We start from the raw sequence: 27438 nt of genomic DNA, 5'->3' as shown, positions 1-27438 counted from the left end.
TGGGGGCTTGTCCCAGGGAGGTCACAGAGTTCTCAGGAAAGGGCAGCCTCCCAAGGACAAAGTGTGCTCTGGAGAAGGCATTTCCCAACCGCCTCTGGAGAAGGCATTTCCCAACCGCCGAGACCATGAGCATTAACATTTTGTAAAATGTTAGTGGATTCATCCACTTTCTTAACTCATAGAAAATTGATTAACCTTATTAGAGTCTCAGTTTTCTCAAATGAAAATATGAATAATGAGCAATTCTATCATGAGATTAAAGGGATCATATTAAAATGCCTAAATATAACCAAATTATCAGCAATTGCTAGCTACTGTTTCCTCACTACCATATACTTGATTTCTGAGAGTATGGAGATTTAATGAATGAGTGTAGCAAAAAACCCAAACCAAACGCACTGCCGTGGAGTTGAAGCCAACTGAGAACAACCCCACAGGACAGGACAGATGGCTGCTGACAGTCCCCTGTGCAGTGCAGCAGCTGATGTTTTCGAACTACTGACCTGATGGTTCGCAGCTCCTGTACAGGCCCTCACTCAACCACGCCCATTTAGTCAATGCTGACCATAACGAACCCCTTGGGGTTTCCCAGACTGTGACCGCTTATAGGAGTAGAAAGCCCTGTCTCTCTCCCGGTTGTTTCAAACTGCTGACCCATGTGGATCACAGCCCAAAACAGAATCACTACACCAACAGGACTCCCGCTCCATGCATAGCCAGGGAAGCCAAATATTAAAAGTAAATGTAATAAAAGAAAAATACGGAACATGTTTGAGGGCTGAATGAAAAATAATAGGAAAAATAAGAACAAAATTCCATATGTGGAACCTGGTGAAATGTCAATAAGTGTTTGTTTTGTCTTTTGTTAAGAATATTGCACCAATTTTCAGCTTTTGATAAATGTAATATGGTTTTATATGATGATAGCATTAGAAGAACCTGGGAGAGAGGTATGCAGACATTTCCTGTGCTATATTTAGTATTTCTAAGCTTACAGGCCATTCAAAGAAAAAACTATTGTAAATGTAGTAAAGAATTGGTTTTGAAAGGCCTTATTTTTGATAGATGATATTTCTGGAAAATTTAGCATAATCTATAACAAAAAAAGTAAAATAGTGAAAATGATGAACCAACCTACATTTTGTAAAAGTTTTGTGCAAAACTGTAAGCATTATAAAGGATTACAACTCTATCGTAAAACTGTAACAAAATGTATTGCCTGATAACTTATCAAAATTGCATATAGCATGAAACTATCAAGGGACGTATGGCAGCTTACAGAACACCAAAAAGGATGACCATGTTCAATATGTAATCCTGAAAGAACTCAACAAAAAAATTCTAACCTCAAGTTGCAATACTGAAAAATTCTATGGAAAAAACATTTACTGATGCAGGAAACATCAAAAGAAACCAGAAAGGATGCACACAGTTACTGTATCACAAAGAATTAGTCAGCATTCTACCATTAAAGGAGAAAGCATATGATCAAGAACCAATGGTGCTGAAGGAAAAAGTTCCAACTGCACTGAAGGCATTAGTGAAAAACAAGGCTTCAGCAATTAACGGGACATCAATTGAAATGTCTCCACAAACTGATGGATGCCCTCGCTCATCTCTGCCAGGAAATTTGGAAGACAGCTACATGGTCAATTGACTGGGAGAGATCCATATTTGTACACCTTCCAAAGAAAGATGACCCAACAGAATGCTCAAATGATAGAACCATACAATCAATATCACATTTAAGCAAAATTTTGCTGAAGAACATGCACGAACAATTGCAGCATTGCATTGACAGGTAACAGGCAGAAATTCAGGCTGGATTTAGAAGAGGATGTAGAACAAGGGTGACCTTGTTGATGTCAGAGGGATCGTGGCTGAAAGCATAAAATACCAGAAAGATGTTTACTTGTGTTTTATTAACTATGCCAAGACATTTGACTGTGTGGATCATGACAAAATATGACAAGCTTTGTGAAGAATGGGAATTTCAGAACACTTCATTGTGCTCATGCAAAACTTTTACATGGATAAAGGGAACAGAACCAGAGAATACTGCTTCGTTAAAAATCAGCAAAGATGTGCATCAGGGTTGTAGCCATCTACCATACTTATTCAATTTGTATGCTAAGAAAATAATCAGAGAAGTTGGCAAATATGAAGAAGAATGTGGCATCAGGATTGAAGGAAGGTGAATTAGTTAAAGTTTACTGTGCCAACTTGGCCTATAAGCACATGTGGGGTTAATTGAACAGCGGAGAGATAAATGGCTCAGTGACCCGTGCCTTTTGAGTTCTCAGGTCTCTTGCTATGTGATGGTCGGACCAAGGCTCATGTTCTGCAGACATCTGCAAGGATAAGCCACATGGACCTAAACCAATGAAGACCTGGGTGCTGGAGAAGCCATGTGGAGACCCCTGTCAGCACTGAGATGCTTACACGTTCACTGATTTGGCTTTCCTCCTGCAGTCGGGGTCATGGTGTGTTTTTTTGTGATAAGAAAGAGGACTTAGTGGATCGGTGTTAGACATATGGGTTAATGTTGGACTTGTGGGCTTGGGCAGCACTGGGTTAGGATGTTTTCTTGATATGTACTTAATGTTTATATAAAACTCTCTCAAACATATGAGATTCTGTGGATTTGTTTCTCTAAAGCACCCACAGACTAACACAGAAGGCTTATTAACAACCTGAGGGATGCACATGACACAACCTTGTTGGCTTAAAGAGGAGTAATAGAAACACTTGCTGATGATAACCAGGATTGTTTTCTTTGGTATCGATTACACTTTAATGTCAAGAAGACCAAAACTGTCACATTGGATGTACAGTTAGCATTATGATAAATAGAGAACAGGTTGAAGTTGTCTATGATGTTTTGTCTTGCTTGGCTCCACAATTAATGCTCATGTAAGGAAAAAAATACACATGGAATTAAGGAAACCTGCACAAGGCCTCTTTAAAGTATTGAATAGCAAGATAGCTACTTTGAGGACTAAGGTGCTCCTAACCAAGTTATGGTAATCTCTCTCTATCTATATAGATAGATCTCTCTATTTATCCATGTAGATATCTATCTATATAGATATATAGAGATAGAGATATATTTCATATGCATGTGAAAGTTGGACCTTGAATAAAGAAAATCACAAAATAATTGGTGCATGTCCATTGTGATGTTGGAGAAGAACATTGCAAGTATCATGGACTGCTAAAACAACAAACACATCTGTCTTGGAAGAAGCATGGCTGAGTGTGCCTTAAAGGCAAGGAGGGCAAGGCTTTATCTTACATGCTTTGGATGTGTTGTCAAAAGGGATCCATCCCTGGAGAAGGACATCATGCTTAGTTAAGTGGAAGGACAGAGCAAAGAGGAAGGCCCGCAAGGAGTTGGATTGACAGGAGTGGCTTCAACAACGGGCTCAGGCAGAGGAACAGCTCCGAGGATGGCAGAGGAGAGGCAGAGTTTTGTTCCGCTGTACATAGGACTGCAGGGTCGGTACTGACTCCATGGCACATGAGAACAACAACATGGCATCTCTCCGACATAAACTAATTTCCAGCTGTGCAAGAAAATTTGATTTCCCAAAGAGTCTGGGGAAACTAGAAATATATTTTCTAAACCTCCTTTGTACAAACAAAAAATCAAACCCTGATTTAATCTACTAAGAAGAAAAAAGGTAGGAAACACTACAGAGATTCAAGTATGTCATGAAAAGCAAGGGAGTTTTTAAACACAATTACTGAAAAATCAATGGGGGAAGTCATTATAAGCACAATGTTAGTGACCAGCCAAATACTTTTTCAGATAATAAATCATAATCATAATGCCGGCCTTGTTATTGTAACACCAAAATAATAATATTAAAACCAATTTTTGTTTTGTTTAACCAGTTTCCTTACTATTTTTAAACAGACGACAGCTAAATCAAAGTACAAATTCATTTATTCAATGAGTATTTTTTCTATCACTGGTTCCAGCCCTCTGCTAAGCCAAAATGGTATTTTATGAAATGAAACCAATATCTCTGTTGCTTATGTTTTTGAAGCAACATTCTTATTTTTTATATAATTGTATTTAGGAATTTATGGTAATTTCTACTTAGCTAATTGTTTAATGGGTTATTTTTTAAAAACATTTTATTAGGGACTCATACGACTCTTATCACAATCCATACATACATCATTTGTGTAAAGCACATTCTGTGGCTTCCTTTATTGCAATAAGTGAAGAAGCATTTGAAGCACACTCGTGAGCACTACTGCGGAACGGAAAGGACTTTGGTTGGTTAGAGTCGACAATCCATGCCATTTCAAATGGGGGCCCCAAAAGGTGCTGCTGAAGAGATGGGGTGGGCACAGAGATCTCACACAAGTGAAGAAAAGAAGCAGAGGCAGGAGGTTATTTTATGGAAGAGCATTTCGCGCCCCAGAGTAACAAAGCAGATGCCTTGAGATTTGACTGTGCCCAGGATTCTTAGGGGTTACAAACAGCACAGGGAGCAGTTAGAGCCGGAATACAGATTATGTCACCGAAAAAAAAAAAGACCTGACCCCAGCACTCCTTCCCCTTGTACATTTAACTCATTAGGAGAGGAATGCAGGGGAACACCTCATGAACAATAGAGATGAATGGTCATCTATTATTGCATGTGCTTTACCTCCCAGGTCCTCATTGTGGGTTTTGGGTGAAATAGCCCCAGTGGGTAGAGAACCTGTATGTTTTCTGGCTGAGCATACTGAACTGCCAAGCTTCTGTTTCCTGACACAGACTCTATTTCTGGGTAGTTACATGGGCAACTAAACCAGTCACGGGGACCACGCAAGCCTGCACTGAGGCGGCTTGGGTCATTGACAGCAGGGCATTGTTGTATGGTACAGTCTTGGCAACGTGCTCAAAAGTGCGTGTCTGTAGCTGTCTTTTCAAGCCGTTCACAAATCATTGTTGCACTGAGAGCAGCACATCATCCATGGAAGCGGGAGCAGAGGAACCAGAACTGTTATGACAACATGTTGTTGACTGTGCTGTGCGAATAATAAACGCTCTTATTCTAATTCCCTTAGAATCAAAATCACATTTTCTCTTCTCGGTGCCTGTGAAATGGTGGCAGTATTATTTCCCATCATTGTTAAGGATGGGTGATCTGAAGTTAAGCACTATTATAATTTTGGAGTTAATAATTTGTGTGGAGTAAGTGGTGTGCACTCAGACTGTACCATGGCAAGCTAGATTCTGGATCTATGCCTATGAGATGTGAGTGGTCTCTACCTTATCAATAAGACACTACAAAAATTATTCCTGCTACTATGATAGTCCCCACAGAAGGAAACAAATTACCACTGATTTATGAAATTGGGATTCCATCTTGAAAACAGATGATAAATTTTAGACATTTTAAAATCAATTTTACTTTTATCTCCTCAAGACTCTTATTTTACCCTCAAATGGAATATTTTCTTCTGAGTATATAGACCTCTACCTCATGCATTTCACTGTGACTTAGTATTATTTCATAGCATAAATGAACCACGCCCTATTAGTGGATTGTTATTTCCTGCTTTACAAAGAATTCTCCTTTTGAGTAGGTGTATACTGTATATAATACAGTACATAGACTATTGCATATATTGGTAGCATAAATGTCCCAAAGTGCAATTACAAATTTATTACCTATTGCTTAAATAATTACAATTTTAAAAGATCTCACTAAAATAATGCTTTAAAACCATGTGGCAATTTTTATTCTCCCAAATCATTCCAAAGAGATGCTATTTTCTTATATTCTCCCTAGTTATACGTAGTATCCATCTTTTAGCCTCCCTGGTGATGTAGTGGTTACACGTTGGACTGAGAGCCCCAGTTCGAAGCCACCAGCAGCTCAGCAGGTGAAAGACTGGAATTTCTATTCCCGAAAACAGTTACAATCTCCGAAACCCAGCGGGGGCTCGCTATGAGTCAGCATTGACTCTTTTTTTCTTTTTTCTTGTTTCTCTGTCCATCTTTTATTTTTTTAATCTTATTACTATGTTAAAAATAATTTCACTGCTCCTCTTCGCCGTCTTCCCCGGCCCTCTGCTGCCGCAGCCATGAAGGTCGAGCTGTGCAGCGTCAGCGGCTACAAGATTTACCCCAGGCACGGGCGGCGCTACGCCAGGACTGATGGAAAGGTTTTCCAGTTCCTGAATGCAAAATGCGAGTGGGCATTCCTTTCCCAGAGGAACCCTCGGCAGAGAGACTGGACTGTCCTCTGCAGGAGGAAGCACCAGAAGGGGCAGTCGGAAGAAATTCAAAAGGAAAGAACCCGCCGTGCAGTCAGACTCCAGAGGGCCATCGCGGGTGCAGCTCTTGCTGATATCATGGCCCAGAGGAATCAGAAGCCTGAGGTTATAAAGGCTCAACGAGAACAGGCCATCAGGGCTGCCAAGGAAGCAAAAAAGGCAAAGCAAGCTTCTAAAAAGACAGCAATGGCTGCTACTAAGGCCCCCACCAAGGCAGCACCTAAGCAAAAGATTGTGAAGCCTGTGAAAGTGTCCGCTCCCCGGGTTGGTGGAAAACGCTAAGTCGGCAGCAGACTTTCTAATAAAGATGCAACTATAAAAAAAAAAAATAATAATAATTTCACTGCCGTAACTTACATTTCCTTGCTTAGTGTGATTTGAGCACCTCTTAATGAATAACAATAAGTGTATTTATTCTATGAATTGTTCTGCCAATTACTTTTAGATTTTTCTAACATTTCAACAATTCATCTTCTTTGTTTTTGCCTGCTTTTCATGTCCTTTATTGTGGAACTAACATATATTAATTTAGTTATATATTTCATGGCTCTGAAAGTTAATGCTATGTTGAGATCATTTGACATACACACACACACACACGCCATTGTGGTACTTCTGTGGCCTATGTATTGGGCTGATACCAAGGCTGGCATTTCAAAACTATCAAGTGTTCCTCCGGAACCACCAGCTGCTCCCTAGGAAGCAGATGTGACTTTCTGTTCACCTACAGATGTATGATCCAAAACTACTCACTGGTACTGGATTTGGTGTTGGATTCTTTATATGTGCGTATGTGGTGTAGTGCTTATAACAATGGGCTGCTCATATCAAGGTCAGAAGTTTAAAACCACACCACTCTCTGGGAGAAAGAGGAGACATTGTACTCCCATAAAGAGTCACCGTCTCAGAAACCCACAGGGACTGTTGTTCTTCCCTGCCCCAGAGGGTAGTTGGAGTCAAAATCGACTCTATGCCAGTGAAGTTTTAAGTCATAAATCCAACATATTTTTATAATCATATATAGCATAAATATATATATATACATACACAAAGAGAACATTTAAAATTATGGAAAAGACAATTAAAATATAATAAATATTTGCATGACTTTTTGAAGAACCTTTATATATATCATACTTTCTTAGTTTTTAAATCTTTGTGCTCAAGTTATTGTTTTGTATAATATTTTAGATAACCCTTGAATTATATATCTATTTTTCTACAAAATGAACTGAAAAATGTCCCAATTCCACTCTACGCATGTGCTCTGTTTCTGTGTGTGGGGTGTGTAATTATTGCCAAGAGAAAAACAATGGAATGCAACACATTATTCTTAGTGAAGGTAATTATTAAATTGCTTTTTAGAATATCACCTTCAGGGCGTCCCCTGTGCATATTTCTTTAGTGTTCATTAAAGCTAAAAACATTGTAATCACTTATATTTTCAGTTAACTCCCATTGTATAAGGGCAAATCAAAAAGTATTGCCACCTCACTAAATTGCAATACAAAGTGGTTGGTTGTTTGTGAGGAATACCACAAATGTTCTATGTCAATTGAAGTACATTTATGTATGAACTGTAGATGTTAAAAAGCATCAAAATTAAAACATATTTATGCGTGACAAGTCTACCTGTGTGTGCGTGTTTATTGAATATAGTGATAGGGTGAAGGGAGCGAACAGAACTTTAAAATGAATTTGCAGTCTCTTATTCAGATTCCCATTTCCTTTAATGAAATGTATTTTCAGAGTTCTGCCTTTTTTTATTATTATTATACAGAAAGCCACAAAAAGGCCCACGACCAAATAATAATCAGAGACAGCCTGATGATGCGCCGGAGTTTGCCGTGAGTCTGTCTATCAGCGGCGTTGCTGCAAGAGCGAAATGAAGTGAAACCCAAAGGCTGACAGTCTCTTCCAGGAGCGGTACATGTGAAGTCCCTTATATTTCACCTTTGGTTCAGACCTTTGCCAGAACATAGGAGAGACTGGCCGCTTCCATAAAAAGCAGAATGAGGAGAGGAAGAAGGACTAAAATGGTAACGCATGTTTAAGGCCAAGTGCAGTGTACTGTAGGACTTCGGCACCCCTGGGGCGCGCTGACAGAAAGGATCCCTTTGATCCTTTCCCAGGGGAAAATTGAGGGCAGGGTGGGAGAGCAGACAGAGGGGCCTCTGTGTGGCGCACAGACACGAAATCCCGCCCAGTGCCAGACTTGGGATATCAATGTGAAAGAAATCTTGAGCCACTGTGAAAGAGACGGGAAGCTTAGCACCGATCTGCTACTTGTTTGGGGGAGGAGAGACAAAAATCATCTGCTGCTAAAGGGGTACGGAAAATCCCACACAGAAAGCTCAAGCAAGTGGATTCAAGGACATGCAATGATTTCTGACTTAATACTTTGCAGAGATAGATGGTAGAGTTTGGCCACCATGGAAACAGAAACACAAAGGCATCCACCACTGAAACTAAGTACACAGGGTCTACTGAGACCAAACCTGGGCCAAGAAAATAGAGAAGCCCTGTTACCCAACCACAAGTCTCCTAGTTAAAAGTCACAGTTGTCTGTCATTTAGGGAGAAGCAAGCTAAGCAGAAGCCAAGAGGTTGACTGACGCATGGTACTCATAAATCTGCATAAGACCTCTTTCAAATATTGAAAAGCAAGAATTTTGCAGACTAAGGTGAACCCGGCCCAAGTCATGGTATTTTTGATCTCCGCATATGCATGTAACGTTAGATGCTTAATAAGGAAGGGTGAAGAATCCATGCGTTTGGATTACAGTGCTGCCAATGAATATTGAAAGTGCCATGGACTGCCAAAAAGACCAAAAAAATCTGTCTTGGAAAAAGTACTGGCAGAATGCTCCTTAAAGGCAAAGATAGCTACCCTATCACTGCCATCCAGCGGATGCCGATCCACAGCAACCCTACAGGACAGGGTACAAGTGTCCCTGTGTGTTTCCTGGACTGGCAGTCTTTATGGGAGTAGAAAGTCCCAACTGTCACACCCCAGAAGCTGGTGGTTTTGAACATCTGACCTTGTAGTTTGCAACACAACATGTAACCACTACCCCACCAGGGCTCCTCAGCTACCCTATGAGACAGAGTTAAACTGCCTCCTCAGGTTTCCAAGAATGTATATCTTTCCGAAAGAAGACAGTCTCATTGTCCTCTGGAGATGCAGCTGATGGGTTCAATTGCTGCCTTTGTGTTTAGCAGCCCGATGCTTAACCCACTGTGCCACCAGAATGCTTTAAGGCAACTGTAAACCAACCAGACAAATTCACAGCCATCAAACTGATTATGACCCTTGGCGACCCTATAGGACACCGTAAAACTGCCCTTGTGGGTTTCCGAGACGCTAACTGTTTTCAGGAGGATATAGCCTCATTTTTCTCCTTTGGAAACCTGGTGATCTCAAACTGCTGATCTTTGTTTTGCAATGCAACGCATAACACCATCTGGGCTCCAAGTCAAATTATAAATATAAATATATATATATATATATGTGTGTGTGTGTGTGTGTGTTAGACAGGGTTCTCTAAAGAGACAAACCAGATTGCTAGTAATTATATATAAATATATTTATAAAGATAGATATATATAATACAAGATGAACCATTAAATTATATATAGATAATATAAGAAATTAAGAGTTAAATTATAAAGCAGTGAGACACTAGCAGTCCTTTAAGGCTTGAGAGCCGCCAGTTGCCAGTCCCCTTCTGTAGAGAGAGCTGGACTATATATCCAGGTAGCAAACAGCAAGGCAGGTCCCCAACTGTCCTCAACTGTCGGTCCCCAGCTCCAGAGATGAACATTCCAATCGTGTGGGCTTAAAGGACCTCAACTTACAGCGACACAGTCCACAGGCTAGGCATCCCACAGGTAGTGTACCCCTTTAAACTGAGGCACAGAACAAGCAAGGTGAGGCTCACCGAGTCATTTATCCCTCTGCCCTTCAGTTAATCCTACTTGTGTTTATCGGCCAGGCTGGCACAATAAATTATCGCACATAACCATCACACCATCTGGGTTTCACTTCAAAATGAACAGCATATGTGTACTCCATGAGGCATAGATTTACTTATCTGAGTCCAAAATGTTTGCAGCATACAATCTCTGACATATATTTTTAATCAAGGTAACAAAAAAGACATGAACACACTAGGAATTCATTGATATTCTTGTCCTGGTGAGACAAGAACACACTAGGAATACATTCGGCATAAGAGCTAAAGTTGTCAACAGTAACAGATCCTGAAATGAGCCAGATATCTAAAGCTTCAGATGGAAATCACAATGAGTTATCCTTATACAATTATGAAAATAGCTCAATTTTTAAAAAGATAGAAACTATAAAGTGCTGAAGAGGGTGCAGCGCAAATGAAACTCTCACGCTTTGCTGTTAGAAAAGCAACAGGCCTCTTGGAAAAGTTTGGAAAAGAAGTTGACTAATCTGATACCTTCTTATAAAGTTACACATACAGTTACCATATTATTGGACAATCTCAATTTAAAAATGAAAACTCATATTCATACAAAGTACTGTATACACTTTTATAATACTTCACTTGCCATTTTCCAGAATTGAAACAAATCAAATATCATCAACTAGGGACAATTTTTTAAACATTATATATCCACACAATGTAAGGTTAACCAGCAATGAAAATGCATTAACGACAGGCCCTTTTCAAATCATGGAGAAATCTTGATAATATTTTATTGATTGAAGTAAAGCAAACTCAAGTAATATACTCTATGTGACTAAATTAATGTGTCATTTCAGAAAAGGCAAAAATAAAAGAGAAACCAGATTAACATAGGTGTTAGTTTTTCTTTATCAGGGAAATGAGAGAACTTGTCGGCCTGATAGAAACGTTCTATATCTTGATTATATTGGTTGTTACCTAATGGAATATGTACCCATTAAACTGTCTCCCTGAACAGTTAGAAATGACTCTTATTATGATATCCTGCATTAACCTGACTTTTAATAATATATTTTTAAATATTAGAAGTTATCAAGAAAAAAGAAACAACACTACCAACACTCTGAGTAAAATTTGCAGTCGTTTGAGTTAGATAAAAATCAATTTATTAAAGAGCTTTTCATATATGATACTAAATAACTAATATGATTGACATTTAATCCAAGAGAATTCTGTGTAGTTAACAAGAGTTAAATGTACTTGACAAAAAGTTATCTTCAAATCAATCTATGATGGAATTCGTGGGACATGCACCGACTCCAGGTGCATTGCTTTCGTTTCCATCATAGAACATAGTTCCCACACCCTAACTGGCTTGTTACCTAATCATAACGGCCATACTCAAAAGTTACATGATATTCTATGGACCTAAAGAAATGAATAATAACAGTTCTAAGAGTTATCAAAATATATAGGGAATAAGTCATCTATTCACCCATCTAGAGAGTCAGTCCCTTCTGCACCTAGAGATAATTGTAATTTCCACCTAAACCAGTGGTTCTCAACTTTCCTAGTGCTACGACCTTTTAATACAGTTCCTCAGGTTTTGATGACCCCCCCAATCATAAAATCATCTTTGTCGCCACTTCATCATTGTAATTTTGTACTATTATGAATTGGGCGACCCCTGTGAAAGGGTCATTTGACCCCCCCAAAGGGTCACAACCCACAGGTTGAGAACCACTGATGAAAACTTTTCATGTAGTTTACAATTCCTGATCATTTAAATATAATTTAACTTAGGTGAGTATATTAGCTTAAAGCTTTTACACTGATCAGAAATATAAGATTAAAAAGGAATGTCATATCATACTTAGTGTTCCCCTTGTACTTACACATATAAAGTATGGACCAAGGTGACATGTGACTTGTTACCATTGGAAGAAAGAAGCAAGAAGGGAGGGAGGATGCTCTTTCATTTCCTGTCTTGTGACAGTGCTGTTTCAGGGCCTATTGAAAGATATTTAGGTGGCTTTCTGTGTATTTGAATCACTGCTTAGACTTGTAAGGTCTCAGTTCTAAGCCAGGAAAAACTTTTATTTAAAAACGTTTAAAATAAAATTTAGCAATTAAGAATAGACAACATTTAAAAGTAGGTAATAATAATAGAATCCAACATGAAATTGAGTGAAAGTGCACTGTTTTCACTTCTATGTTTGAATACATTTTTTAAAAAGTTTTACCTTTGTTGCTCTTATATATTGTTTTCTATCATTGTTTTGAATGGTTCCTAATAATGATTAGGAATGAATGGGAGGGGAGAAATAAAGCAAAATTCCTATTTTACTAAATAATTGGGCCAGAATTCTTTGAACAAATTTTGGACCCTACATGAAATAGGATATGGAGAGGGTTAAATTCAGAGGATTAATCTGGAGAGAATTGTTGCTACTCTTTCGCCTCTTAGTTTATTATACCGTTGGCAGAATCAACCATACCTGGAATGAGATCCTGGGCTGGACAATGGTTTCTCTCATTGCATATCGGGGTGGCTAGGAGTCAGAGATATGAACGAATGATGCCTACCAGCAACCCCAATGAGGGTTGGTTAAAGTAGAGGCCCACAATGATTTCTGAAAGCCTGGATCTCCCGTAAGCTGGTGGTCTATAGTGTATGTATATGTGTGTGCGGGTGTGTCATTGGTGGAGGGAAGGTTCTAATTAGTAGAGTGAATTATTAAAAAGTAATTGAAGATCCAGGTATAACATTGCACATTTTGGGACTATAGTGAATGAATTTGAAAATCCCTGGAAGAACATTTTGCCAAGTAAAATGGCAATAGGTGAAGGAGAGGGTCTGACTCTTTGGACACCAAACCCGAGATTACATAAAAATGATTCTATCTTTTGCTAGGATGACAAAAATTATCTTCAAACGTGGCATTTGGAGAATATGTTTGGTATGTAGAATCACCTTCCATTCTACTTTGCTACATTTTTATTCATACTGTCATAAAGGAGAGCCCACCTTGGATCCTGTCTAAAGTTACTCATTGCTCTTTCATTTCATAGCATCTATATCCACTTTCAATTAAAGGAGATGCTGAGTGCGGACATTTGTATTGTGAATAGATTCAATGAAGTAGAACCCACCATAAAGGACTGTACAAGTTCAGTATGGCAAGATGGGTGGGGCCACAGGCTCTATGTTAGTTCCTTTGACTGCAATAAAAAATGGGTACAAATTGGTGAATGGAACAACACACATTTATATTTTTACACTTTTAAAAAGCCAGATACCTAAGATAAGTTTCACTAAAAGCCATGGATTGAATTTCGAACCCCCTCCTCCAAAAAAAAATGTCATATGACAGTGTGTTTGGGCCATGCTTCTCCTTCTTGTGGGGCTCTGATCCATTTTATGATGTGCTATAAATGCTGACCCAGAGAATACGCACGGCACCACCAATCGACTGCTGCTAGAAACATCCGTATCAATGTGCTTCTGGTGAGGCTCTAATGGAGAATTACGAACATCTGATTGGACAGTGGAAGAAGGAGTGTATCATCTGTGCAGTGGCAAAAAGCATCGTCTGAACTATGTTCAAATGAAAGGTGGAAGTTTCTAAGGATTGAATTTGGATATCAGGCTGAGGATATTTCTAAGGAAGAACTTTAAGGGGTCATATGCTTTCTCGTTGCCACCTACAGTAAAATGCAAGAGTAAAGAGGCCTAGAGATGAAATCTGGAAAATGAAAATATAACATGAAATATTTGAGTCTCAGAACTTTCACCAAGGATGCGGCTCCATAAACTTGGGTAAAGAGATTAATTCTGTGACTGAAGGGTCTACCCAACGACCATAGCACAAGGCTTACCACTTGAAACTGAACCAGAGAGAGGAAGAATGAATTGAGGAAGAGAGGAATTGGGGCTTGGCACCCAAAGTTGAAGGAATGTGATTAACATGGCCAAGGAATGGGGGAGAAGAATGGGGCCTGACATGGCCAAGGGGCATGAAATCACCTTTGAGATGGATAAGGAGAAGGAGGAAAGGGGATATTATGTAACCTACAACAGAATATAAATTCAGATCCAATGGACTGTCATCACATCGTTGGAAGATGGTTTCCCCTAGAATGAGAGGCATGGAGAGCCTTTGATAACCCGGTATTTTCAAGGATGTTCATAATATTCTTGAAAACTATAGTGTTTCCATGTGCAGCAAAGAGCATGATCACTGACAACATTAGAAGATAGAGAGTGTCTCTTTCTGGAGCAATGAAGACGCAAATAATCTTGGTCAAAGATTCAGTAAAGAAAACCTATATTTCATGTAAACTGATGACCTCGAATGACAGTAAAACCTGGGATCTATTACAATTATTGTTTTTGTTTTTTTGTGTTGTTGTTATAGCAGAAACAGAATCATTTCAAACTGTGGAAAATGTTTTGAATGTATGAAAATTTTCTGTGATTCTTAAAAAATAAGGAACAATATGATATATGTTTATCCAACTACCTATAATTATTTTAAGAAAATATACATATATGAGGGAGAACTCCCCATCCCCCTAAATATGGAACATAGCTCCACTGGCTGAGCTTTCACAGGACCCAGTCTCCTCACTAGACAAGCATCTAACAACTTGCATTGAGTTCGCGCACCCAGTGGTCACAGTGATTTTTTGGTAAAAACATTTTCACTCAAACTTCATTTTTTGTGATGGCAGATTTAAGCGAACAGGGTGCCACTGTGAAACTGTTGAACACAGCACCGTGGGAAACACTGAAGTGCAGGAGTGGTTTTCTCACTTCAAAAAAGTGAAATGTCAATTGATGACAAACCTCGTTCTGGATATCTGTCAACTTCCTGAATGGATGAAAATGTAGACTAGTAATACACTTGGAGTTCATTCCACCAGGTCATACTGTTAATAAAGTTTTCTATGTAGAGGTTTTTAAAAGATTGCAGAAGAGTGTGCAACAAAGAAGGCCTGGTTTGTGGCGAACAAAGGACTGGTTTTGCCACCACAACGATGCGCCTGCCCCAGCAGCCATCTCATTGAGCCAGGTTTTGGTAAAAAACTGCATGTCTCTCTTGCCCCACACACTTAATTCACCTGACCTCGCTGTGTGCAAGTTATTTGTTTCTGCAAGTGCAGAGGGACATGAAAGGAGAGCCATGTGACAACTGCAGAAGACGAGAAGAAAATCATGCTGCCAGCCATTCAAATAGATGAGTTTGAAAAATGGTTCTAAGAATGGAATAACAGATTTGGCAAATGCATTAAGTGTAATGGAGAGTACTTTGAAGGTGATAATGTTGTTTCACAAAATAAAATTCAATACATAGCTTTGAAAAAACAATTTCAGGGTTTTTTGGGCACTTCCTTGTCTACATATACAGCTGTGTGTATATATATACATAAATATATATTCTTCTACTAATATTCATATAATATAAAAATGATTAAATGAATTGAATGCATGCAATAATAAATTGAACATTCAATTTTCATTTTTTGTATAGTATTTTCATTTCTGTTTAAAACTACAATTTACATTACCATGAAAAATGAATCTTGGGCAAGACACCTAAGAAGATAAAAGTAAATTCAATTTTATTAAGATAATCAATCTTATTCTCATAAAGAAAGTAACATTTATACTTGGCAAATATAGCTATATTTAATTTTTTTTCCAATCTCAATGTGGTAGTTAGGTATTTTCATGTCAACTTGATAAATGATTTATAGGGGTGTAGCCTAGCCTGCCAGTCAGGTCACAGCCTAAATGATGCCTCCTTGTGACTGTGGCCTTCTCATGAGGATTCTGGGACTTCTTATCTACCCCGGGGGCGGGACACACACTCTCTGTGTTAGACCTTCCTGTTAACAAGCCACATGGAGACACACTGATGCCAACCAGAGCCCTGGAGATGCTTCCACTGCAACTGAATCCACAAGAGTTTCCACCCACTGGCCTCCATTGATCTTCTTGCATTCAGCAGCATTGCATGTGCTGTATGAGTCTGAAGAGCAATTTATGGACCTTTTTTCAGGCATATGAGCTAATATTGGACTTATTGACTTGATCTTGACTGGGCTGGGATGTTTTCTTTATATACAATTACTTTTTAATATATTGCTCTCTCTTACACACATATGACTGTCTCTAGATTTCTTTCTCTAGTCAACTCTGCCTAGCAGTCTGTTTCTGCTGATCTTTTCAGTTATCACAGTTCCTTTATTTTCTATGAAGCACTAATAGAAACTTGTACAGGTATGTTATTACTTACTTATTGGCTGCCACCCACTTTTTTGATGTGAGCTACATATAAAAATTTGCCCTTTTTACTGCATCACTCCCATAATATAGATTAGCACCTAGATTAGAAAGGGAATCTTGAATGTATATTGACTGGAAAAATGAATAATTCTAATGTTTAACAAAAAAAAGTAATAGAGTGTTTTATAAAAAATGTTGTTTCAGAAGTATAAAATATATAATGTTAACTATTTTGCCCTTAAAACTCTGTTTTTATTAAATCTATAATTCATGCTTATTTCACAGATGTTTTCAATAGCTATTGAGATATGTGTATCACAAATATATAACTTTCATTTCTTACTTAACTACTAATATTTTAACCCCCCAAATTCCAAAAATAGAGCTGATAGTATGTCTTAAAGTTGGAAGGTATTCATTGAATCTCTGGGAGAGCAAACATACAAACATGTGAAACACAAATATCAAAGAACGAATGGAACAGAATCATTTTTAGAAATATTTTTATGCATAGAAAATATCTGAATTTATTTATTTCTGATCAGCCAAATCTTTACAGTCTTGATATTGAGAGAATAAAAATATATTCTTATCCTTAGACATGACATGGGGGAACAACAAGGCTGCTTGCTCCATAAAGATCTAAAGACTTGGAAACCCAAGGGGCAAATCTCTCTTAGCATCACCTCAATGACAGTTGGTTTGGTGTAAGTTTAGACACGGAAATGCCACTGATCTCACAAGACCACTAGCACAACTAACATTACCTCTTAGTCATCAAGCAGCATGGTAGAGACTTAAGGCAAATGAGAGACTATATTAGATGTTAAATTTCCGTATTGCAAGATTCATAGGCTGTCAGTGACAAATCCAAGTTTGGACTTTGACGTGTTTAGAGTCTATCATAATGTCTAATACAATGTTCCTTACTTGTAAGCAAAAAGCTAATGAAGGGACATCATGCTGTCCCTGATATTTAGCTACTGCCATAGAGTAGATTCCAAATCAAAGCGACCCTGTACTGAGGATCTCAGGATGTAAATAGTTACACAAGCAACCTGCCTCAGCTTCCATTTGGACAGTTGATCATTGATTAGCTATCCCAAGCTTACTCAACGGAACACCAAAGCTCCTTCCCTTGCTATGGAGGCATCAAAAATCTAAACTTAGGTATGAAAATGTGCAAAATATCCTCAAATCTTCATAGCTAGCCAAAGCAGTCCTATACAGATGTTCTTGGCCATCACGTTTCTTACAGCTGTGGTAGCATGAGAAGAACCACCAATACCATGAAGGAACGTTTTAATCAAAATTATGATTACCAAGTAGAACACCAAGTCACAGCAAAAGAACTTTAAAAAAATAAAGGAAAGGGAAAGAAAGGAAACTATCAGGCCATTTATTTTTTAAGATATTAAAGTCACTACCATCTAGTCAATTCCAACTCATAGCAACCAGAGATAGGGTTCAAGCGCTGTCCAGCTTTATGGGAACGTATAACCTCAGAGAGGCGGTGGGTGTGAACTGCCTGCCTATCAGTTCTCAGTCTGAAGTTTACACAACAGTTCCTCTGAGTTCCTTAAGAAACACCTTAGTCTGAACGGGCCCAACAGCAAAATGTGGAGAAGAAAGCAGCTGGTGCTTGATTAACAAGAAAGAATACCATCTGGGGGTCTTAATGGCTTGTCTTAAAGCAGCAGCCATCTAAGTCACATAGAAAAAGCACAACTGCCTGTGTGATTCAAGTTTGATAAACAATAAAATCGAGATCCAAAGGTGGGGATGATATACGAGCTTACATTGTGAACTCCGGATTTGTAGGAGGTAGTGGTTGAACGTGGGAGCCCAAAACCCATTTGGTGCCTACGTAGATTTAGCCTCTGATCAACCCTCTGAGAGAGGTGAGGGATTTAAATAGACTTGTTCTTGGAGAACACATTAAATTTGATCAATGCAGATATAATTATCTTAAGATGATACCTGATTATTTGATCTCCATTTTGACCCATTTAAAATTTGTTCTAGTTTTTAACACTTCCTGAATTTTTACTCCATTGCTTTTTCTCCTCTGGTTTTTAAAAATTGTTATTTTATGATGATCGTTTTGGGGCATAAGGAGTCTGGGATGAGTGAAACTGTAGAGAGTAAGTGCATTAGGTGCTCACTGGGGACACGGGAAAGGAGGCTGCAGGACAGTGTGGAGCTAACAGGAGTCAGAAAGGGAAGAACATGTTCTGGAACTGATTGCTGAGATGATTATATAACTCTTAACACAACTGAACTAGATGTTCATAAAACAATATGTTCATAAAACTATTTAAAAAAAGTCTTCTCACTGCCATTGGCTGACCCATAGCGACCCTATAGGATTGTATGAGTTTCTGAGACTAATTACTTATCAGGGTAGAAAGCCCTATGTTTCCCCTACAGAGTAAATTGTGGTTTTGAACTTTTGACCTTCTGGATCAGAGTCAATGCAAACCCACTACACCACCAAGGTTCAGACACCACACCATGACCACTGCCCCCCAAAATCTGCAATGCCATTAATATTTTTATACTGAAATTATCTCCAAAGAGAGATTTTAAACTCCTTGAAAGCAGTGCAGTGTTATTTTCTCACAATTCTGATTAAGATACTTAACTCATTGTCCTTCATATAGTACAATACACTGTTTCTAAAACAGTGAAGCAGTTATCAGGCTCTATCATGAAGAAAGTGAGACTCCGAACCAGTTAAGGTAGCTCGAGATGCTGACAGTCAATGAAAGATCCATTTGTTTTAGTATTCATCATTTTCAATTTGTTATAAATTAAACGGAATAATGGTGGATGTGGACAGAGCTGGGAACATTGTTGCATATGTATGTGTTCCTGGGAATAACAATAGAGATAGTGGTCCCTTGTTATCAGTGGGAGGTATTGTTTCAGGATCCCATCGTCCCGCATCGATTTCTACAAATGGTCAAGTTGCTCGTATAAAATGGTAAAGTACTTACACAAAATGCTTTTCCATCCTATTATAAACCTTAAATGATCCCTAGATTATGTATATTACCAAATACAATGTAAAAACTTTGTAAACAGCACTTTATGCTTCCCTTTAGTCTTTGAGAGATTGATTTGACTACTTAATTGCTTTTTTCCTTTCCGCAAGTATTTTGATCTGTGGTTGGTTGACTCTGAGCCTTTAAATATGAAGCTGATGAGATATATGATTTATATATGCATATATAATTAAACTTCTCTGAAGATACTAATATTTCAAGGACAGCCCTAAAGAAGTCCATTTTAATGATTTATACACTTGGAGACAGCCCACAAGATTCGTGATGATACTGGGAGCATTGATTATTCTATAAAGGTTCTTTGAGTGCTTTTGATTAGAATATGACCAACATTCTAATGTGGAATTTTATCAAATAGATTTTCTAATTGTAAGTCTATATTTTAGCAGAATATGGCTAATAGTCCAACTTAACTTTTATAACATTTAAACTGTAATGGACAACTTCAAGTTCAATTTTATAACGGAAGCTTTAAAACCTTGCCAAGATGCATTAAAAACATGGAGAAATAATTATAGTGGAAAATTAACATATATATTTAATCAGCAAAAGGAGCTTGGGTTGTGGTTAAAGTTAGTTTGGCATGTATTGGATTTTCCCTTTTCAAGGACATTATCTCTGGGCAGTTTGATGTGAATGTCACGCAATGTCACTTACCATCTTTCAGGATGGTTTCTCTTTCTGTGCCATCTATCTTCTGCCGGCCAATGAGGAAGCTAGTAGTGTCCGCAAAGTAGACATAATTGGTTTCTGCATGAAAATCTAAAGCACGAGGGTTGACCAGATTTTCTATAGGGATCATGTATTCATCAGCTATCTTGTTATTCAAGTCCATTCCTCTGACAATTCCTGGGCGGCCTTTCCCATAAAAGAGGAACAACTCACTCTTTGGTCCTGCACAGGAAAGATTACACACATAAACAACTGATGCTGCCTAATCTCCTTTACAGTCCACAATGCCACTGTTTAATTAACTGGCATAATTAGCATTTTTAAAATTCAATGCCAAAAATTAAACTCTAAAATATGCCAAATGTATCTCAATGCAAGGAGGCTAGCTAATTGCCTAACTTTAATTAAAACAGAAATTACTTCCGTGAATAGGTTATATTTAGTATTCTTTTTTCTGTAACTGTCGAGACAGCAAAAACATGACAGATCATTGGATAACTTGCAACTGTGTAAAATGGTCATCTATTAAAACATCCGGCACATTTAAATTTATAATCCATTACAATTTGTCTAACACAATATGAAGATACTAACTGCAGCATTAATTATATTTGACAATGCTAAAAACGTCAGAAAATTTAGAACACAATTCCCAGCATTTACATCTACAGACTGTCAGAGACAAACGAAAAGAATTAAATAGCATCACTGATATGCATGAGGATATATTACAGTTCTTCAAACAAATGATTTATTCTTTCAAGAAATGAAATCAGCAACCAGTTAGCATATCATTTTTATTCACATTTTCATTAGAATGTTAGGGATTGATGTTGTCTCCTTGTAACTGGTGCTCAAGACAACTCTTAACCCACCCCATAGCCCCCACCAAAAAACCCCAAAAAACTAAAATAAAAAATTAAAAGCACAAAAAACCACAAAAACTGTCTTGAGTTAACCATGGCAGAAACAAGATAGTTTTATCTACAGATACAAAATAAATATACTCTTTCAGAGTCTACAGAAAAATACATACAATGATCTCAAGTTCCTAAAGCATGTTCTGCTTGGTTTATTGTATAAATTTGAAGTAAATACTTATTTTATATTAGAGAAAAAAATAACTGAGCTTTGTCAATGAAATGAGAATGCAAATGAGTGAGCTTTGTTTGGATAACTGCACTTAGTAAACCTATCATAATTACATCATAGGAAATTTAGAAACAGAAGAAAACTAAACAATTGCCTTTATTCCTAACTTTTAATACAAATTGTAGTCAAAAATGATTGTTACAAATCATAGAACCTTTATTGAATGGCACATGAATTGATTGTTTCTTAAAATATTCCCCATCTAGTTCTACACACTTTTATAGAAGGTCTGTCCATGTCTCTAACCATTTCTCCCAAGTAATTTGACATGCTCACATTCATGGTACATCCAAACAACTGGATGGGCATCCAAGAGGGACTCAGATAAAGTTCTATGTGAATGGTCTTTGAGTTGGGCAACAAAGAGAAGTATGAAGGAGTAAAGTAGAGCTATAGGGTGGGTAATGTAAGGGGTCCCAATGAAATTCTCAGAGAAGTCTTTGCTATCCTCCAAGAATGAATAGGTACATTGTCATGAAAGGGGTGGAAAAGTTTGTGTAACTTCCTTGGCCAATTTTTTACCAATGTAGTTTTCAATTTTCTTCCAACTTAATTCAAATAAGCTTCCATGGCCATCCTATAATCTTTGAGAGAGCACTCCAGATGGCCCCTTTGGGTCTCCAAAACACAGTGGCGCTAACCCTCTGTACTGACCTCTGGGTATTGAGTTTACCTGGTCTAGCAGATTCTCCTGGAAGCCACTACTTTATTGGACATCGTTTTAATACATCCTAAGGAGACTAAAACAAAGCCATCCACTGATTACTGAGGCCCGTGTAATCGCATTTTGCAACAAATCTATGCATGCATGGATTGGACCAGGAGTAGCAGTACTTTTTGCCTCACTATTTTTTATCATCTTTATTTTAAAAGTCATCTTACTAGGTAGTCAGTGTAAATAAGTGAATACTCAATGCTGACCCAGAGCCACCCCCTTGGGGTTCTGAGACTCTCACTGCTTACAGGAGTAAGAAGCCCAATCTCTCTCCAGTGGAGCTGCTGGTGCTTTTGAACTGCTGACCATGCGGATTGCAGTACAATTCGTAACCACTACACCACCAGGGCCTACCATATATAAATGAGCATGTATATAATATTTTAATTTATGAAAAATTTTTAGAGGAAGACAAATCCCATGTACCTAGAGCAGTTCTGAAAATATATGTGGTACAATGAAAAACACATTTATGCACCAAATCCATCCTCTCTCAACCAATACCCTGAGAGTTGTGTCTATGTGTATTATATGGTATGCTACATACCTGTTATGAAATACTTGTATTTTTTCATAATTTCTGTTATCATAAATATATTTGTAATGAATTTCCTCATCAAATAATGTTATCAGTTCTGTTGCCTTTGTCCGTATTACCAAGGAGGCTTGGTAGCACTGTCGAGGAAGGGTGTGCTATGCTAACCCCTAACTAGAGGCTCAAGCCCACTAGCCACTCTGCCGGGAAAGGTGAAGCAATCTACTCCCATAAGATTCATAAGCTCTGGACCTTTGTATAGGAAGCTATGAGGATGAATGGCGTGCAGGCAGTGGGTTGGCTCTGGTTGTTACGGATGGCCATATGCCTCCTCAAAATGAGGTCATTTCTAATTCTATTCGAAATGCTAGTTTCATCATACATGTGCTTGGCCACATCTATTTTTGATTTTTAATTGATGTGTTGATTGGTAATTTTTAAACCTGCTGCTTCATTAATTAAATATGACTGTGTGTGTAATATAAATAAGGAAAGTAAAACTTTTTTCATTATTGTTTCCTTTACTTTTGTTTTAGTTATAATAGATTGTTATTTAATACTTAATACCAAGTTTCTTCTACTTTGTCTTTATGTACTTCAAATAGTGGGGCAACTGAAAACTGTTTTGTAGACATAACTACCACGGAGCTGATTCTCAGTCGTATTGATCCTATGTAATGCCTAGAACTGCCATGCCAGGTGTATTCCCAGCATGTAAGCCACTATGTCACCCACAAAGGACTCAAATAACTGTCACCCAGTAGAAGCTGACCCATACATAGCACCTCTACAGGACAGGGTAGAAGTGCCCTGTGAGTCCCTGAGACTGACACTCTTCACTGCAGTGGGGTTTGGGTTCTGACGTAAGTATCTAAAAAAATCAGATGCACTCGCTCAAGTTTGGATTGTGTCAATGAGGCAGAAATCTCTGCCTCTCTCTCACTCACTTATTTTTTAGTTTCGGCTTCGGCTATGTTTCTAATGGATGAATTACTTCATTTTTTTATCAGCTGTCTTTTTTAATTTACCTTTTTGAGCAAAAAAACAAAAAAAACCCAACAAGAAACACAGTATCTTTCCCCTTGCACAGTCCAACCCATAACCACTACCCCACCAGGACTCCTGGTGAAGTTCGTACCTAATTTTGATATTCTAAGGGCCATACATATATTGTGTGTGTATATATATATATATATATATATGTGTGTGTGTGTGTGTGTGTGTGTATATAGTGTATATAGTGTATATATGTATATATGCATATATATGTATATATATTGTGTGTATATATGTATCTTTTCAATAAATGCATTAAAGAGATTGAAATGTAATTGGTACAGCAGAGCCCCAGTGGGGTCGTGGTTGCACGTTGCTCTGTGAGCCGCATGGACAGCAGTCAGAAGCCGTCAGACCTCCAGGGAGAAGACTGGGCTTTCTGCTCCAGTCATAGTGACAGTCTCCAAAGACCACACAAGGAGGTTGCTCAGACTCAGCCTGACGCTGTGGCAGTACAGTGGGTGTATGTTTGGTGATTTACCTCGACAAGTAGATTATAAATTTAGTTTATCTCCTCAAAGGGAAGCATGAGGGTATGTAAATTTTATTGGGGTCTAATAACGCATCTTCTACACAGAGCAGCATCTTGGTTTAAATAAGAGAAAATCTGATTCAACCAACGACCCTAGCTCATTCATGTGAAACATTTCTTTAAGGGATTAAATGAAGAACCTTGCTAGAAATCTCACTGAGAGAATGCTTCCGAAAGATCCATAAATGTATGGACTCTACAGCTTGACTCGCTTTCCCATTCACATTATCACAAAATGATAATAAATAATCATTTTGAAAAAAAATGGCTGGTACATATTTGCTGGCCAAGTACACCTGATGAAGTTTCATGTTAATACTGACGTGGTTGCTGCTAATTAACACGAGAAAACCTCCTCGGCAGCAGTAGCTGCCGGCGAAATGTTTGATTTTTAACAACGTACTTTTGCAGGATCTGCCATCACTTCCCAAGTTGAAGCCCGTCCTGCAGCGACAGGTCCGTGTTTTGTAACTGCTACTCAGGAGACAGATGTGTGAACACCCCCCTGGCATACCATATGGATCCACTTCACATGCCTGGCTTCTGACTGCAACAAATGACAAACAGCAGGCTTGAGATTCTCGGAAGATGAGATAACTACATGCATCAGTATGCTGACACTTTTATAGTGCAAGGAGACGAATCCACGCCAAAATTTTTATGCCCAACTCTTTAGTACCGTAGTCCTATTGAACCTAGTATAAACTCAGAGAAGAGGAAGGAATTCACCAACATCCTATTAATGCTATGCTTTTAGAATGTTCTGAGAATGGAAATACTTGTATATTCATTTAGAATGCTCATATGTAAGCAAAACAAATCATGTGGAATTTTGGTATGTGCCTCTTTTGCTATTTAAAAAAATATTGCATTTCTTACAATCATAAAATGTAATGTAAAAGTATCTGTTTAGGTAGTTTAACAGAGAATTACTATTATTCCAAATTCTTTTTCTTTTCCTTTTAAATTCAATGCATCATCTAGGAACCTAATTCAGCAAGGATCTTTACACTGTTGATAAATGCTAACATGTTGTGTGTGTATGGATACACACATATGCATACACTATGATGCACATGTAATATATATAACTATATGTATGTGTATATAAAAATAGCTTTAATTCTGTTGCTATTGCAAGAACGCTAGCATAAAAATAAAATGTATATGTGTCTGCGTGTGTTTGAGCAATTGTCAAAAGAAGACGTTGTGTGTTGTGGAAGAGTCAAAGGAAGCTTCATGCATTTAAGATCTGAGGAAGGAAATGTACAATACAGATAGAATGCTAAAATGCGAGACAGGTCAACGGGAAAAGTCTGAAGATCAAATAATGCCAGGAAGAATTTTAGCCGTATTTATTATTGTTTACTTTAGATCCCCAGTGATTTTAAATTATGATGAGTGGTCTGGAAATTTTCTCTCAATAATAAACAGGCTACACTTCTAAAGATTGCTCCTCATTATGCTTAGAGTCCTAGTTTCGAAGTGAGCAGATGGTTGCTCGCGATACATTTGATTCACTCTTCTCCACCAGGAGCGATGCCTTCGATGGTCACCTTCCCCCATTCATTGACTGGCTCACATCTCTCAGCTACTCACAGCATTTTACTTTCTGACTTTACCATCGCTTTTACTCTTGTGATTGATTTATTCCCATTAGCAGACCCTTTTAAATGTTCCCCCATCTTGGAAAAATAAAAGAAACCTTCTCACTCAAATTGCCACAGCAGTCCTTCAAGCTGCTCATTTCTCTCATCACCTGCACTGCTTCTCAGCGTATCTCTGCTTCTCGGCGTTTCTCTGCTCATTTTCGCCAACCATTTTCTTCCCTGGTTCTCTCAAACTTGTTCTCCTCAGACTTTTACTCCGGTAAAATCACTCTTGGAAGATCCTAATCACTTCTGCACTATTAAGTTTAATGGGCTATTGAGTTGATCAAGCTTCTGAAGCTGTCTTTCTGGTACCTTCTCATCTCCTTTTCTTATTTTGGGAATGCCCCTGTCTCCATCACTCGGATGCTTCACTTTCCCATGGCTTTAAATATCCTCAACATGTCCATGGCTGACAATGGCTCCCAGATTGCTATTTCCAGTGTGCACTTGCTCCCCAAATTTCACACACTTTATGTACAGATATCTAACATAGTTTCACTGGGGTTTATAATACACATATGATATACTCTGTAAAAATCAAGCTCATTTTATCTTCCCTAATTCTTTCTTATCTCAAGAGCACTCCATTACGGAAGTTGCTCAGGCTAAAACATTGACATTATCTTTGATTCCTTCTTGGCCACCCACCATATCATCAAGAAGTTGTTTCTGTCTTCAAAACTAACCACTTCCTTTAATGATACAGCACATTTTATGATTCTCTTTAATCCAAATCACCTTCCTCTTTAATCCTTCCTCACTGATCCCAAAATCAATTGTCATGAAGATCTTTCAAAATGTTCACAATATCATGAGACTCATCTGCTCAAAGAACTCCTAACCTCACTAAAAGTAAACACGGATGTTTTACAGTACTGCATCGGGTCCTCTCACTTACTTACTGTCTCTCACTTCTTCACCTCATATCTGCGTCTCTGCCTCCTGCTAAGACGACAGGTCCTCTTTCTTTTCCTTGACTAATCTCGACGTTCCCATTCTATAGGCCCTATGTGTTTGTTCTCTTCTTTACCTGCTATTTCTCTAAATAGAAAAATGTTTCTTTCTTTGAATCACTTCATCTTCATTTAATATCATCTTCTCAATTAGGCTTCCTCTAATGTCGCTGTCCTTTGCACCCCTTCCTTGATATTTCTCAGATTCCTTCTTTTTTTCTCCATAATACTACTTTCCAATGCTATTCTTCCTTACTATTTTTCTTTCTTTAATCACATATGTATGTGTGAATGCATTTAGAAGTACTGCATGCTACAAATGATTAACGCACTTGAATTTAACCATACAGTTGATGGTTGAGGGTTCCATTTCTCCTAGAGGCTCCTTGAAACAAAAACCTGGTGATCCTTTCTGAAAAGTCAACCTTTAAAAATCCTACGGAGGACAGATCTACTCTGAGATAGATGGAATCATTGTGAGCCAGAGTCGACTCTGAGGCAACTGATGATGGGTAATGTAAGTATTATATTTTCTTCATTAAAATGTAAATTTAATAAATCAAAATAATAGGTGTCTGTTTAATTACCTTCT

The 27438-nt window shown here is 38.1% G+C and overlaps 2 protein-coding genes across 2 annotated transcripts in view; one reads left to right on the top strand and one right to left on the bottom strand.

Annotated features, from left to right (window-relative positions):
- The window catches only part of LRP1B (LDL receptor related protein 1B), a 1653255-nt gene that overhangs the window by 823532 nt on the left and 802285 nt on the right, over positions 1-27438 (bottom strand). The window contains exons 10-11 of the mRNA XM_075529151.1: positions 24645-24788; positions 20237-20473 (exon numbers count right to left, since the gene is read on the bottom strand). Of these exons, the coding sequence (XP_075385266.1) occupies positions 20237-20473; positions 24645-24788 (381 nt within the window). The remainder of the gene's footprint in view (positions 1-20236; positions 20474-24644; positions 24789-27438) is intronic.
- Positions 6091-6584, top strand: LOC142424553 (large ribosomal subunit protein eL24-like). Its single transcript, XM_075529847.1, has one exon. It carries the CDS (start codon positions 6091-6093, stop codon positions 6562-6564), a length of 474 nt encoding a protein of 157 aa, XP_075385962.1. The 3' UTR covers positions 6565-6584.

The sequence above is a fragment of the Tenrec ecaudatus genome, chromosome 13 (assembly GCF_050624435.1).
Source record: "Tenrec ecaudatus isolate mTenEca1 chromosome 13, mTenEca1.hap1, whole genome shotgun sequence".
NCBI classification, from domain to species: Eukaryota; Metazoa; Chordata; class Mammalia; order Afrosoricida; family Tenrecidae; genus Tenrec; species Tenrec ecaudatus.
The sequence above is the reverse complement of the archived record's forward strand: the minus strand, read 5'-3'. Positions and strand labels throughout refer to the sequence as shown.